The 15,962-nt window shown below is 38.0% G+C and overlaps 1 protein-coding gene across 1 annotated transcript in view; it reads left to right on the plus strand.

Annotated features, from left to right (window-relative positions):
* Window positions 1-15,962, plus strand: part of REV3L (REV3 like, DNA directed polymerase zeta catalytic subunit) — a 126,174-nt gene that overhangs the window by 52,612 nt on the left and 57,600 nt on the right. Inside the window, exons 4-5 of the mRNA XM_069805055.1 lie at window positions 524-684; window positions 4,833-4,929. Of these exons, the coding sequence (XP_069661156.1) occupies window positions 524-684; window positions 4,833-4,929 (258 nt within the window). The remainder of the gene's footprint in view (window positions 1-523; window positions 685-4,832; window positions 4,930-15,962) is intronic.

Consider the following 15,962-nt stretch of genomic DNA (forward strand, 5'->3'; position numbering starts at 1 on the left):
TTTTTTTAGTATGTAGATGTTTAAAAGAGCAGATTTATCATACTTCTAGGAAGTTGTTAAAATACTGCTTCTGTGTATACAGTATGTAACTTTAAAACCGTACAGGACATCTTCATATGTGTGTCAAGGAGAACTAGAGAGACTTTCAAAGTTATTACTGATGTGTAGGCATACAGCTGCCACAGTTTTTCTGACAAGGATTTCCGTGGACTGTAGTGGCTTTGGATCAGTTACAGGAATAGTACATGGTATGATGTTTTTTCAGAGATTTTTTTTTTTTTTTTTTTTTTTTTAAGCTGGAGGATTCACAGCTCCTTTGTAATTAACACCCGAATATTGAATCATTATTAGCAGAGATCATTTCTGTGGGTCTGTTATTGTGAAACAAAATTCTGAAGTTAAAAATAAAACTAAGGCAAAATTTAAGAAGTTTAAGTATTTTGTATTTCAATAAAATCAAATATAGATATTGTTGTACTGGAATGATTTTTTGGTTTCTGTCCTAATTTGTCTTTAATTTTAGAGTATGTGAGCTTCTGCAAGGTGGAGCCATAATGAACAAATCTTACCAGCCTCATGAAGCCCATATTCCCTACCTCCTTCAACTCTTTATAGACTACAACTTATATGGAATGAATTTAATAAACCTGGCTGCTGTCAAATTCAGAAAGGCAAGGAGAAAAAGTAAGGTGTTTATTTCTTAAGACCAAATAATTGTTTTGAAGGCTAAAAGCTACTGTTTTGAACAAAATGTCACTAGCTGTCAGACTTCTGCTGTAGTTCATGGCTGAATGGGTATCACGTGTTGTTTCCCTATAGCTTGCTTTCTGTGTCAAAACAAAGTCTGTGTGTAGCTTTCTATTTTTCCTTTTTGTGCCTGTGTATTGGGACTGAGGAAGAGTCTGCTTCCTGAAATGAGATGTTATATATCAAGAAACGTGTGTTCTGTCAGCAGTACAGCAGTGACCATTTTCACAAGATGGCTACACCTCTTTTCATGTTAGAAGATTAAAAATAGTTGATATTTAGTTGAAGAATTTCGGTGAAAGATAGCATACTAATACTATTATTTTAATTTTTTTATATTTGTTTTTGATCCCTATATCAATTATAATTAATTTTTTTGCTGCAGTAGTGTCTTTACAAAATTATGGCTAACGATTATGCTCTGCTGACAAATAATGTTTTTAATTAAAATGCTTGTGTTTGTACTAAGGTCATTTGCTCTAAGGTGAAATTTGAAATATAAATGTCTGAGCTGAGGAGGTATTTTAAATTTTCATTTTAAAAAAATTAGTTTAGCATTTTGATGTACACACTTAAATAAAAATTAAGTTAGGCAAGAACATCCATAATGTTATCTAAATGCTTCAGTATAAAGGGAAGATAACAGTACGAAAACCATAATGTCTTTGGTACTTAACACTTAGAAAAATAAGTATTGTTTACTTAAATCATAATTGTTCCTACAGCTAACACAAGAGTTGAAAAGAATAGTAAAGTATCTTTCTGTAAAAACAGCAAGTAAGAATCATGCTGACTTTAATTTTGTCCCATTATTTTTATGCATGTATATTCAGACAGTAGATTAGTGTATGAGGTTTCATAACTGATTCTCATATAAAGAAAAATATTCTTTTCATACTCAACAATAGGCCACACTTTTTGTTGCAGTCAGAACTGTAGGAAGACAAAAGCTCAGCCACAGACAGAGGATCTTCAGTCCTGAGGAAGTATAGTCAGGTAGCTTTAGTCTTCCAAACATCCAAAGCGGCCTTCTGGAGACATGCAATGTGATTGTATCATATAGTTGCTCCCATTCTTTTTCCATAGCTCTCTTCCCTCTCTCTTTCAGATGATAGATGAAAGACATAAGCTATTTATATTCTCCTACATCATTTATTTAAGGATGGAGAGACCTAGGTCTTGAATGGGAGGAAGAGAGTGAAAGAGGAGCATGGGCTGAGACCAGTGGACTCTATTCTGGTAGGGGAGAATCCAATAGGATAAAAGCAAGAAAATGACAGACTACCTTGTCCTGGCTTGATCAGATAATGGCAGCAGTGCTCCCAGCAAGATTCATACCGTTTTGCTTGGCTCCACATCACACGTATAAGTAGCCTGCCTCAGTCTGTTGCAGTCCCCAGGCGCAGGATCACTATCTACTACTCCTAGCATAGCAGCTGGGCAACAAATGTTTTGTCCCTGGCACAACCTTGTAGAAGCAGTGCTGTCAAGAGGCCAGTCCTTGCACAGCAGCCCTGAGAAGCGCCATCCTTTCTAAGCTCAGACCTGTTGGAGTGGTGTAGAAGGTACAGCCTCTGCTTATGACTGACACACTTACCTACCTGTTCCACAGCTTCTTGTCTTGGGGGTTTGCATTCATTTTAGTCAAGTGTAGTTTGTGCCGTGCAGGCCAGGCTGAACATTGTTTCTTAGATGGTAGTAAAAGCCTTTGCCTAAAGATGTGCAGCAAACACTTATTTTTCTTCCCTTGCAGATGACGATATAAAAATCGGTCTGGCAAGGAATAGAAAATTCAATAATAGATCTGTTCCTAAATATAAGTAAGCAGCCTCAGGAGCCTGTTTCCAGTGGTATTTTTCTCACTGAGATAAGTAGACTGTTTTGAAGGCTGAGAGAGGTTAGCAGGCAAATTTGTAGTAGCAAGAATATTCTGCCTTCATCAGCCTGTATCCAGAAGATGCAGGAGTTTGTTTTTTCAGGTTCTTCTCTTTATGGATGGTGAGGAAGAAGGCTGCAAATTCATTCGTGCACCACATGCCACTAAAACTATTACAAAACATTTATTTTCAGTAGTCGAATCTTCTTCTGTAATATGAGTCTGAAAGACCTTGATGTGTCTCTACTTCTGTCTTTAAAGATCTTCATGTCAAGAAAAGGGGAATATTGAGTGTTCTTAAATCTCTATCCCTATAAGTAACTTTTCCTGTATCTGTATCTTTCCTGTAGCTGTTTCTTCAGAATTTGAGCCTCGATTTTTAGAAGTATTTGAAAGTAGCGTTCATAGGGAATAAGAAAGGGAGTGATGCACTGAAACTGCTCTAGTGTGGTGTTTGAAATGCATATGATTTTTAGAAATAATAGTGTATGTTTTACCGGTTGGCCTATAAACTTGCATAGCTACTGTGATGTATTTTCCTTTAAAATATACAGATGTTCAGTCCCATTTCATCAACTCAGAATAGAAAAATGCAGATGAAAAATAACAAGAGATGTGTCCATGCATAGTCAGCTTGCATTTTAATACGGAGAATTAGCTGATATGCCACACAGTAAAAACATGGCTGTATGTCTTCCTGGACCAGCTCTGCCCAGGGGCAAGTTGTCACTTTTGAACACCACAGACACTAAGCTACACTAGGTTTGAGCTGGGTCTGTGCAAACGGGATCAGATATTTTGTGTTGTCTTTCTGGAATCACCTGCTTAGGCATCGCTGTGGATAGACCATCTTAGTGCAGGTGTGGCTGAATGTGAGCTAGCCCCTGCATAAACACAAGCATGTCTTTTCACCACACTTGAGTGCCACGTTTCCTGTGTGAGTTTAGTGTCTGTGTGCCATGTCAGTGCGCTCAGGAGTCTGATGTAGGGGCAAGGTTTGCAGGAACTAGTCTGGGTGCAGTAAGATTGGTCTGGAACATTTTTAATTAAGCCTGCTGGATTTCAGTTGCTTCTATTTGTAGCTTCTCAGGCACTTTGGCATGGTGTTTCCCAGTTGCTTCTGTAGTAACTAAATTATTCAGGGCTTTTTGCTATGTGAGATATCCCTATCCCTGCTATTCCAAGTAGTGGAATTCACATTGGCAAGACTCTGTTATGAGATCTACTTTAAAATTATAGAATAAAATACATGCTCTAATAAATATTTATTTATTGAAGGCCTCCGACAACTGAATTGTTCAATTAGTGTACCTTTAACAAATGCAAAGTGTTTGCTATTGCTGAAAGTCAATTTTAATACAAAGAAACCTGCTAGTATGTGACACCAACATAGCTGAGAAAATTCAAGATTCAAGCTGGTCTTTCACAGAAGTGAGAGACTGAGTAATTTTCAAGGTCTTCTCCCATTCCGCCTCGCCCTGGAACTTCATTCCTGGGCTTTTTTCTTTCTTGTACTACATCCTGTGTATATTGTCACTCCTTCCTCTGAAGAGTGAAGGTTCAGGAGACCACAAGGGAGGCAGTAAATCTTCAGAGGGGACTTCTCTAGCATTACTTTGGAGCACACATCCTTACACCGAGACCTCTGAGCAAACTTACACGGTGTTTTCTTTATTTGTAGGTCAGACAACATCTGCTTTCATTGCAGGTTTCTACTTACTGCTACTGCCACTGCATCTGGAATATATTGTGTATTCTCTTTCAGTTCACAGATAAGAAAGAGGAAAAGTGTGAAGTACAATTTAGTGTTTTCTTTGGCTTGTCATTTCCACTGGGATCTGACCTGAGGACCCAGACACTTGAGAATTCTGAAGTTTATATCAGACTCTGTACGATTTACTTTGAAACTTGCACAAATAGGAAAAGATTGAATTTAGGTTATGATCTGACTAGAACACAGCAAGTGTAATTCTAATAATGTCTGTGTTGAGAATATATTTTTTCTTTTTATATGTATCTACATGTTAGAAAGAAAGTCAAATCATTTAAATGATAGCATAGTTACTTTTCGAAGATGATAGGCAGTGCTATTTATTCTTTAGGAGCATTTGGACTGGTAATATTAAATAATGAATGCAGTTATATAATGATATGTGTAAAAAATATTGTTGCATAAATGAATTCATTTCTCATTCTATTTTTTTTCTAGGTGATACATCAGGTGTAAGTAAATGTCATAGAATTCATTTGCCAGAAAATTCAAACAGCGCATCTTTCATTGAGTGGGAAGAAGATGAAATACCAAGGTCAGCATGCCAAATTTTTTTTATGTATGCTGTATTTTCTTACGTACATCAACTTGTATGTACTACAGGGTTCCAGTCTCTCATTTAAAGGACCCTTATATGTTTTATATGTTAAAAAAAAAAAAAGTGCTAATGTACACAGACTATCATTATTTAGTTTCTTTGTATAATTCTGGTCATCTGACACTTTCTGGTATATGGTTGTAAAAATCTAACTGGGAGATAACAGTAGGAATATATATGGCAAATTCAGCTTCCTGTTTTTTGGAAGATATATGTTTCTAGCTAATGACTTCTGATAAAAAGCTAAGCAAGTTTGATAGTTATAGAGAATACTTACACATCAGTTCACAGATCCTGTTTTTGTAATCACCCTTAACTAACACGAGTAGTGTGCTGTCAGAGTATTCCAATTTGTCCATTTCAAAGAGTAGCTACATAAGAATCTCAGCTTAGCATTTTCATGTCTGTCTCCCATGCTATTCCTTTTTTCTAGACATTTCCTAGTCTACAGCTTGTAATTTGTAATAGCTTTACTTCTATAAGAAAAAGAACACATCTGGGGTGTCGGTCTTTTTGGGGTCGGGATGGGGAGAGAAACAGTATCTGGTGCTACCTCGATTTTTATAGTTTACCTATAGCAAGTTCATTCTTTAAGCTACTTTCTAATGCTTGACAAATCCTGTAGATGCTCTGTCATCTAGTAGTCTTCTGAGTTTTTGGGTAATTCCTGTCATTCTTCTCTGAATAGCTTATCAGGTTCAATATGCCACACTGCTTAGTTAGCGTTCTGTACTGGGAGCGTTTGCTTCCCCAGTAGAAAGTAAGTGCTTTAAACCATACTTCAGATTTTTCTAGTGTGCAAAAACTTGAGCTTGTGCAAGGTAGCATCTGTTTTTCTGATTCTACTACTACTACTTTAAGGAGGTTTTGAAACAACATTCATCTGATGGTTGTCTTGTGATTTTACTTGGGGTCAATTCATATGCAGTTGTTCTTGGGCTATTTCTTCTCCTTTTTGGCTGCATACTTCATTCGTAGTCCATTTCAAACTCTGTTTGGCTCACTTATGTAAGCCAAGTTACTTAACCTCTTGGGGGATGGATCGTAAGTTAGACCAGGATTATCTGATGCTGCTTTACACAGATCTGGGGAAGGCAGATAAAAAGAAAGCGAAGTAGCACTTCCTGGCTGTCAAACCCAGAGAGGGATGAGCACAGCATAGCAGGAGCCAAGGGTGTCTTCTCTGCAGGCATTCATCCTCATGGCTGTATCCACAAGCCTTCTTTCCTCCTCCTTCCACCCTTTTGTGTGTACAGCCAGGGGTGCAGCACCTCACTTGTGCCAGTCCTTCTCCAGCTCTCTCACATGTTCCAGCAGTTTAATGTTAGCAGTAATGGGGCAATTACCAAGCCTGTCCATTTCCCTAGCATTCATCCTCTTTACTTTTGCCAGTAGGAACTTCTTTCTTGAACATAAAGCCTGAATACTACATAGTATACCAAACAAATTCTCTCTAGCGCCATATGCAATGATATGGGTAGTTGTCTCCCTGATACGCTTTACAGTCTCATTCACCATGCCACTTTGGCTTATAAACATTTTAGGATTTATTAGTACAAGATGTTTCTCCTCTTCCTGTTATTCCAAGTGATAATCTTCCATTTGGATTCACTTGTAAGTTCATACAGGGTCTTGCATCCCATTTTTAAATTTCATCCTGTTTCTATTATTCTACTTCTAAGTTATCCTGCTTTCGTTTTATGATACTATGATCTGGTTATGTATGCAGTATGTCTACCAGCTTGTCTTACCAGCATATTTCATTAGTACACTCCTGCATTTACTGCCAACAATATTAATGAGATGTGAAGTAAACTCAGTCCCAGAAACTGGTCTATATTCAGTTCTACGAATTTTGTATCAACCTTCAGTCTTTTTTATATAACCAATAGGAATTTCACCTTTAGCCAGCTCTTAAAATGCTTTAATAATTTAGGAACTAATTTACATCTCCTACAACTGAAATTGTTTCCCATTTGATACTGTGTCAAACATTCCTTTGTCTAGAAAATGAATTATTTTATTAAAGGTGTTCTAGCATGGCTGTCTTCCACATGCTCTTGCATGTACATGCCACTGCAAAGTAACAAACCTAAACTCTTTTCCATTCCTGATTTTACTCTGTTCTGTATCTACACAAAATTAATTGCCTGTTGTAATTTCTCCTGGATTATTTATGGCAGGCATCATCTTAAAACAGTGTTCTTGTAATCAAACCCATACTCCAGTTTGTCTCACTTTCAGATCACCTTCCTACTTTATTTCCTTTAAAATTCTGAAAATTTGCATCTAGGTTCGTTTAGTGGACCTGTAATTGTCATGATCAACCTTGCTGAGGGTAAATCTGACCCAGATAGTATATGAGATATCTATCCAAGGAAACCCTTGTAACTATTCCCTGAAATGATTAAGACTCAGATTTTTTTCCTCGCTGTTTTTATTCTTGCTGACTATGGCATGACTTGATATCTGTAAAGCTGCCCTTCTTCCTTTATTTTTGTCTTTCCTTAACATTTGGTTTCTGTGTATAGCTATATCAACAGCTATATTGATTTCTAGTTTCATGTGCAATACCCACACAGTCCCCTCACTTCGTTATCCAGTCTTCTTGAGTTCAAGTTCAGAAGTTTACCTGTTTTGTGAACTGTTTAGCAAAACATTTTTAGTTACTGTATTTCACCATCTGACTTCTATTTCCAGCAGCCTTTGGAGTTTCTCCTCTATGTCAGTACTGAACGTCTAAGTCTTTGTTTGTCCTTTATATCAGATATGAAGATCTTGTAAATCTTTCCCTACCTTTCACCTGTACACTTGTTAGTTGTTCTTTCAAGAAAAAGCAAAAGAGGAAAAGACAGTCAAATGTTGTTTGAGACTGCAAAATTTCTAGGGCTGCCTTGTATTCTTAGTGATTGAGATGTCTTTTTAGACTCATTATCCTTGGTTTTGTGTACATTGAGAATAAATTTTGGAAATAGTCCAACGTGTATCTGCCAAGTCCTTGCTGCAAGTGGCAGTTGACAAGTTCTCTGGTTTAACCAAGCAGTGCCAGTGATTTGCCATTTCTTGACTTTGGAGTAGAATATATCAAGTGGTTGAAATCCGATGCTGGATGCCTGGTAGGTAATATGCAAAATGTTACGTACTAACTTTTGAATAATGTTAGCAGCATTTTGCATGAGTAAATGCTGGTGGTGGTTCCTTATTTCAAAAAACATTTGAGAACTATGCCAAAGTTTTTTGGTGACTGAACTCACTCTTCAATACTAGATAACACCTTGCTACTCTGCCATTTCTCCAGAACAGTATTTAACCCATCCATGTCCTGCCTTGCTCCTGGCAAATCTCTGAATTACTAACTTGCAATTGTAATTAGTGTACTGTATTAAGCCAGGGACAGTTCTTTAATCTAATTCTGGAGCGATTCTGTTATGAAGTAGACAAATGTCCAAAGCCACTAGTGCCCAGGAATCCCTGATATTGTAAGGCTTTTAGGTACAATACTTGCCAGTGTTATCAGACTAGAACCTACAAAGCCCACCTTAAAATAGGCAGTAGTCACCTGAGCCTGGAAGTGCAATCCAACAGCTTTGACAAGAGGAGTTCTTCACATGAGACACATTTATGTTATCCCTCAGGCAGCTGATAATAAATGATGAAACACTTCTATGAGTTCCAGTGAGAAAACTTTCTGCTAAACATCAGGCTTGGAGTAATCTGCCGGTCAAGTCTATGACTTGGACATGATGTGTTAAAAGCAGAATGATTGGTAGAATGCTTTTGAGAAACACTTTCTTGTTTAAATCCTAGATTTGCTGTTGAATGCTAGTTTATATGAAATAGAGAGATTGGACAAATAGCACCATTGCACAGTCTAGCAGTTACGTAATGTACAGATTTTTACTAGATTTGTGGCTGTCATAATTGCTTTTCCTGCTTGTCAAGATGTACATGTTTTTGTTTAGCTATTTGATTCTTAATAAAATGTGTGCATTATTCAAGTTGCTGGAACATCCTGCAACAAAGACATGTTTTCTTCCATGAACAGAATGTGGAAAACGATTATGTCAAAGTTTAGAGTCCTTATCAATGTAGTTGAGTGCCACCTTTCAGATTCTCTGTGGGCTTAATTTTTTATCTACTACCCTCAGTTTAACATTATAAATACCTGAGATGTGGTCATCACAGAACTTGTTTCTGTAGGCTGTTATTAGTGTTTTTGAATTAAAATACTGACCTTGATGTCCATTCTTCAAGGTTTTTGAGGGTTTTGATCTAGCTAACTGTATGTAGAGGGCACTTTTTTAATTGTGTCTCCACTATTGCTTTAATTCATTGCCTCAGCGTCTGAGGAATCAAATCTTGGTACTTTCTCTGAGCACAGGTTTCATCCTACATTATCACTATTGCTGCTGCTGTTGTTGTTATGATGATGATGATGATACCAGTAGATAGTACCAACAAACTTTTACTTTCTTCAGAAATAAGGACTGTTCTTTCTGTCTGTTCTGAAAATATTTTATTTGAAGCTTTTTCTGCAAAGGTATGCTGGATTTTTATGGCAGTTTTTCAGCATGGTGTGCAGGTATAAAAGGTAACTTTAAATTAATTGGTTTGAGTATCTCAAGTAGCCTAGCCATGGCATCTCAGTGTTGTGCAACCCTGATTTATCTTGCTTCTTTGGAGAGTAAACTTTAGTCCTCTTGCAGCTGCATTGCTTCCATTCCTATGCCACCTCACTTAACCCTGCCTTTCATATATCTGTATTACAAGTTATACCTTGTGAACTATTCTATCTGCATTCTCTTTTACAAAATGAAACCTAGATGCTATGAAAAGCTTTGGCTGGGACTTGCTAAGTCATCTTTTCTAACCTTGTTCTAATACAGATATTTTCAAGTCATGGTATTGACATTACATAAAATTACCTTTTTCTTTCAAAACTGATGCATGTGATGTGAGGCAGGTGTTAGTCCATTTTATAGGGCGATGTGTGTCAAACAGGCCACTTCTGAGTATCTTCCAAGGCTTAACAACTGCTAATGACCTGAGGTAGTTCATACTTGCAACTAACTATAGCTAGAAGACTGGACATGTTCTGACTTCTTCATGCTGTCTTCTCACCTGCTAATTGCAGCACTGTAGCTGCTCAGAAATGTGGCTTGATCTGCAAGAGTGGGAGATACTGTTGCTTCATGTATTTTCCTGAGGTGTTGTGCATGTCTTAAGTAAGCAAAAGCAGCAAACCTAACAGCTGACCGAGCTCTTGACAGTACTCAGATGAAATAGTTCTCAAAGCAGCACGTAATCATGTTAAATAACTGTACTTCAGGACAGTTTGTACTCCTCCCTTTCCCCTTGACATTTTTGTTTTAATGAGAGTAAATTAACATGTTAGAAGGGCCAGTTAAAGCTGCTCTGCTTTCATATGTCCTTTGAGGTTTTTCCTGAAGTGGGAACAAATGGCTCCGTGTCCTTTGTGGCTTACCTAGATGTTGCAGAAGTTTGTAGTGCTACTGCCCTCACTTCTGCTAGTGCAAGTGTCTAGCTACTCACCTTGACAAGGATGTTAAATGCCAAGTTAATGACCCGGTTGTATTGAGAAGACATTTTTCAAGTCTTTTGAAAAATCTTACTGTACATGTCAGTTGTCTCTACTGGCCTCCACATCAGTCTTTGGATCGTGCAGTTTTGACTGCCAGCCCTGCCTTAATCCTAAAAATGTTAATGAGAATTATGATGATAAATCCTAAATTGTTTCAAAAAAGGGCTCTTGTTAGCTCAGTGTTTTTAATTTGAATAGTATGCCATGTTAATTGGAATACTGTAGTTTTTGACAGAAAGACTGCTTACATCTGTTTGATTTAGAGCTTGGGCAAAATGAGCTTTTCTGCTTCTAATTGCCCAAATTGTTTGAATCTTGGTGAGTTACAAAGGACATGCTCAAATTAATATTATTATGGAAAAAGACTTAAGTTACATGACAACTACCAGTTTGTTTTGAATTCAGAAATGTTGACTTTAGTGTTATTTATGTAGGATAAATCCATATTAGAATCCCTTATAAATAAGAAATCTGATTATTTGGAAAGCTCTTGGCCAATTCTCTCTGTGGTATTGATCAGTTCTTAAGGCAAATCACTGGCCACACTCTTGATGGGGATGTGGAAAACCAAAACATGTTTGTTTTTTTACAAAATGTCCGAACTAGTTAAAGGGAAAAGAATGGAAAGCTGTCTTTTTGTTGGAGGAAAGGCAAATGTTTCAGTTTAATGGTTTTACTCATCAAACAAACTCTTCAGAAATAGGTTACTAACACTAAAAATGTATCTTGTCTTAAACTTTTCAAGAATTCTCTTTTTTTTCTCTCTTCCACTCCCCCCCCCCTTTTTTTTAATTGTATTCTTTTTAAAGGGGAAATCAGCGAAAGTAGAAAGCTCAAGAGTTTTGCTGTTGTATCTACCAAACAAGTCAAGGGCAGATCTTGACCAGATTTCTGGTCATTTACATGTGCCATTAGCAAAAAAAAGTATTAAAATCAGAAACTCTTCTGATATAAATGACCATTGTGTATTGTGGTACCTTTTCATTTGTTCCCAGAAACACTTTGCTTTCATGAAGGGAGCAGACAAAATTTTTGTGGTCTCCTCCCTCATTCTTGTTTCCCAGTGATCTTACAGTTCTTTCTTATTATGTGATCAAAATGCAAGTCTCAGCTTGCCTGCAGTTCCTGTCGCCTGCCATGCAGGCAGGCTCTGTTTGAATGCTTTGATGAACACGCGCACCCAAAGTGAGTGACATGAACAGTATGCATTTTGATCATATTATGGACTTGTTTCTCAGCTGATGGCATGACTGGGAAGGGAGGGAAGCGATGACAATGAATTGTCCTTTAAGTGTGCATTAGGGCATGGGCAGTCTACTTCTGCTAAGGCTGAGCTGCTTTGGTTCAGGAGTTCTATGATCTGCTCTCTTAATTCTCACAATAACTCCAAAACAGTACTGCTGACTGGAGGATTAGTAATCATATATTAATGCACAGCATCTTACAGTTGTTAATGAATTCTACATAAGCGCTTCACAACTTCTGCCAGACTACTTTCGGATGTTTAGAATAAAGAAATATCCTGCTCTGCCTTCTTTTGCTGTGACCGAGTGAAACATACATTTACATACAGAGTGAAAAATACGTTTACTGAATTAATGCAGCCACAAAATGTGACATCATAAATTTTAAAAGTATGGCTGCCAAGAAATTACTCTGGAAACTTTGTTTTCTCTGCTTTTAAACTATATGCTTTCAAAATGTTAAGTGTCAGGCAGTTTCTAAAATAGATTTTCAGGATGCCTATTCCTTTTTTCTTATCCGTCACTCCATTAAAAATCCAATTGCTGAGATTTCTGTTTTGTTTCTCAGTTTCATAGTATGTATAACACAGGATTTTACTTTCCAATAAAAATTCCACTATTATAATGTGATACAGGAGAGCAGAGATGATTCTTGAAAGCTGAGTCTGCTGTAGAGAGGTTGAGGTTATCACAGTAAACCCTATCAGCCTTTCATAGGAGAATATTTCTTTCTTACCCCAGAATCAAGTTACGCATCAGCTGAGCAATTGAACTAGTAATACAAATTGAACTTTGTATTACTGTGATATATAGAAAGAGTCAATGACCAAATAACTAGATCTGCTTTCAGTCCTCTCTGTCTTTTCCCTTGTAAGTGCAGGTAAATAGATATTCTAGGACTGGTTTAATTTCTGCTCACATTTCTAACATTGTTTATTTCCGTCTTGTCCAGTTCTTTGCCTAAACAGTTAAGCTAACAAGCTGTAAGTTTACTGGGGTTTTCTATCTCCACTGGAGATTTAAAAAAAAAAAAAAAAAAGTGCACTTTTCCAGAACTTCATTCTTTTATGGTAAAAATAATTTTCTGATTTCCTTGTAAGGTTTTGGTGTTCTCTCTAACAATGCAGGAAGCTATTTCTGCATTATGCAAAATGCAGTTGGTATTTCAGTTGACTGACATTATTTCTTCATAGGTGGACAAATAGATACAGGCGTAATAAAATAGTTACAGCCTAACAATGTTGGTTTTCTCTATGTGTGATACCGCCACTTAACAGTCTTACGAAGCAAAGTATTTGTTTGCCAGTGCCTTTCTTCTTCTTTATGAAGTTGATGCACTATTGTGGACCTAATAAATAGTTCTTGCTTTTGTAATCACGAATGAATGGGTTTGGTATCTTAAACTAAGTCATATGGTACATTGATACACTTCAGAACTCCATTCTACTGACAAAACTGGGCAGCAGTCAATAAAAGCTCACATTGTGATATCCCTTCAGATAAGTAGCCCTCTTAATTTGTTGTGTTGTGTGTCCCTGTCCCCACACCCTTTCTTGTTTTGAACGTACCTCAGCCTTTGCCCTTTGGGCACTAGGACCTCAGTTTGTGGAGGAAAGGGTTGTTCTTTTGGGGGAAGCAAGGAAAGCTGAGGGCCAGGAGGAAGTGAGACAGGAGAAATGTTGCACCTGTTTAGAAGTACCCCTTTGTTCTGTACTTCACTTACAATGTGGACTCTTCACATGGGCTAAGTATGTCAGGAGTTCTGGTGTGGTGGTAAAGCAGTAGACCACTGAAGCTACCATGAAAGCAGCCCTTTAAGTTTGGGTTCAGGTTGTTTAAACCAATTTAATTGCTGCAGTGCATTTGAGAGAACCTCTTGGTCTTCTGCTGCCTCAAAGTCAGGAAAAATATTTTGGCGCTTTCTTGCAGGAGGCATCCTAGCAGTTTTAGTTAGCTCTCTATTGAGCAAATCTATATGCTTTGCCCCTAGATGACCCTCTTAACGAAGAGCATGTGTCTGAACTAGCTTCAGTCCTAACTTCATGTAGTTTATAGTTTGCTGATGGTCTGTGTCATAGGCCTCTGCAAAAGGAGTTTAGAAGTAAATATTTTTCTTTTCTAGAATACTACAGATTGGGAATGTGGTGAAGGGGTCAGTTTGGGGTTTTTTTCTTGGCATGGTATCTTATCTCTTGATAGTAAATATGATACCCTGAAGCCTTTTAGAAACTCAAAATATTTTTGTGGTTGAGTTCTCTGATGTTTTCTGAGAAGTCATTAGATTTTTGCTCTTACATAGAACAGTTTGGGTTGGAAGGGACCTTTAAAGGTCATCTAGTCCAACTCCCTCTGCAATGAGCAGGGACATCTTCAATTAGATCAGGTTGCTCAGAGCCCCGTCCAACCTGATCTTGAGTGTTTCCAGGGATGGGGCATCTACCACCTCTCTGGGCAACCTGTTCCAGTGTTTCACCACCCTCATAAAAAATTTCATCCTTATATCTAGTCTAAATCCATCCTCTTCTAGTTTAAAACCATTACCCCTTGTCCTATCGCTTCAGGCCCTACTAAAACGTTTGTCCCCATCTTTCTTATAAGCCTCCTTCAAGTATTGAAAGGCCGCAATGAGGTCTCCCCAGAGCCATCTCTTCAGGCAGAACAACCCCAGCTCTCTCAGCCTTTCCTCATAGGAGAGGTGTTCTATTCCTCTGGTAATTTTGTGGCCCTCCTCTGGACCCACTCCAACACATCCATGTCTTTCCTGTGCTGAGGACCCTAGACCTTAAGGCAGTACTGCAGGTAGGGTCTCACCAGAGTGGAGCAGAGGGGCAGGATCACCCCCCTCGACCTGCTGGTCACGCTGCTTTTGATGCAGCCCAGGGTACAGTTGGCATTCTGGGCTGTGAGCTCTGTGGCTCATGTCCAGCTTTTCATCCACCAGTACCCCCAAGTTCTTCTCTGCAGGGCTGTTCTCAATCCCCTCATCACCCAGCCTGTATGGGTACCAGGGGTTGCCCTGACCCAGGTGCAGGACCTTGCATGTCAACTGCACCACTCAGCTTGGTGTCGTCCGCAACATAAGTGAAGCAGTTAATTTTACGTTTCTTTCAGATTTCATTTTTCTAGATGGTTAAATACTTACTTTTCAAAGAAGATGTCGGGGATATCCAGCTTTTAATTACATCAGCTACTACCTCCTTGCACTATAGTGACTTCTATTCAAAGCTTATAGAGAGCATTGAAAATATTAATGCATTATATCTTATATTCCATGCTGAGATTTTTGAAGCTGTGTGTATGTCAGGGAATGTAGGAATACAAGTAGATCTTGTAAGTCACCAGTTAATTAACCTAGACAAAGGGTCCTGAAGAATAGCATTGTTTTAACCATGGGGAGCTTTGGGGAGGGTTTCTGTGTTTCCCTAAAAATTTTCAAAGGTAAACAAGCTTCCACATAAACGCGGGAGAAGGTTTCTCTTTCCTAGCTTCCTCCATGGACTCCTTAAAATTAGTTCACTGACAGCAACAGGTGGAAGGCCGCTGACCTTAGCAGATCTGAAAAGGCATGGTAGGAAGATGATCATATCATTATACAACAAGCTTGAATCTGTTTGTAGTATTTTAAGTCTTTACCACACCAATTATCCTTAGTTCTGCTCATGTTTGGGGTGCTAATACTCTGTTTATATTCACCAGGCTACCCCTAAGCCCCTAAATAAATAAAAAAATCTGAAAAATAAAACATTTTTTGCTTCATTTCCCTTAGTTGAAAATGTGAAACTGTTTTGCATTGCTCTGAACTGTGAATGAGAGAGAAAAATTCTTGCCACTATGTTTTCTGGGCGCAAGATCATGCAAATGCAGGTGGTTCTATTGGCTGAGAGTTCTGTAGAACGTTTCATCTTGTATTTGAGGAGAACATTATTGTAATTGCTGTAGTATTTAGAGTTGTTTACCACTTCTTTCTCTCCTCCCCACAAAAGAAAAAACTAATCTGTCTAAGTTGAAGGTACAAATTTCTCATCTAATTAGACTTGAATATGACCATTAATTTAAGGACTTGCAGGTGAGGATGAGAACTGGTAATTCTGTATTCAGGTACTCGCCTTCATTCCCCCTGAAAT

This window comes from Haliaeetus albicilla, chromosome 17 (assembly GCF_947461875.1).
Source record: "Haliaeetus albicilla chromosome 17, bHalAlb1.1, whole genome shotgun sequence".
In the NCBI taxonomy this organism is placed as follows: Eukaryota; Metazoa; Chordata; class Aves; order Accipitriformes; family Accipitridae; genus Haliaeetus; species Haliaeetus albicilla.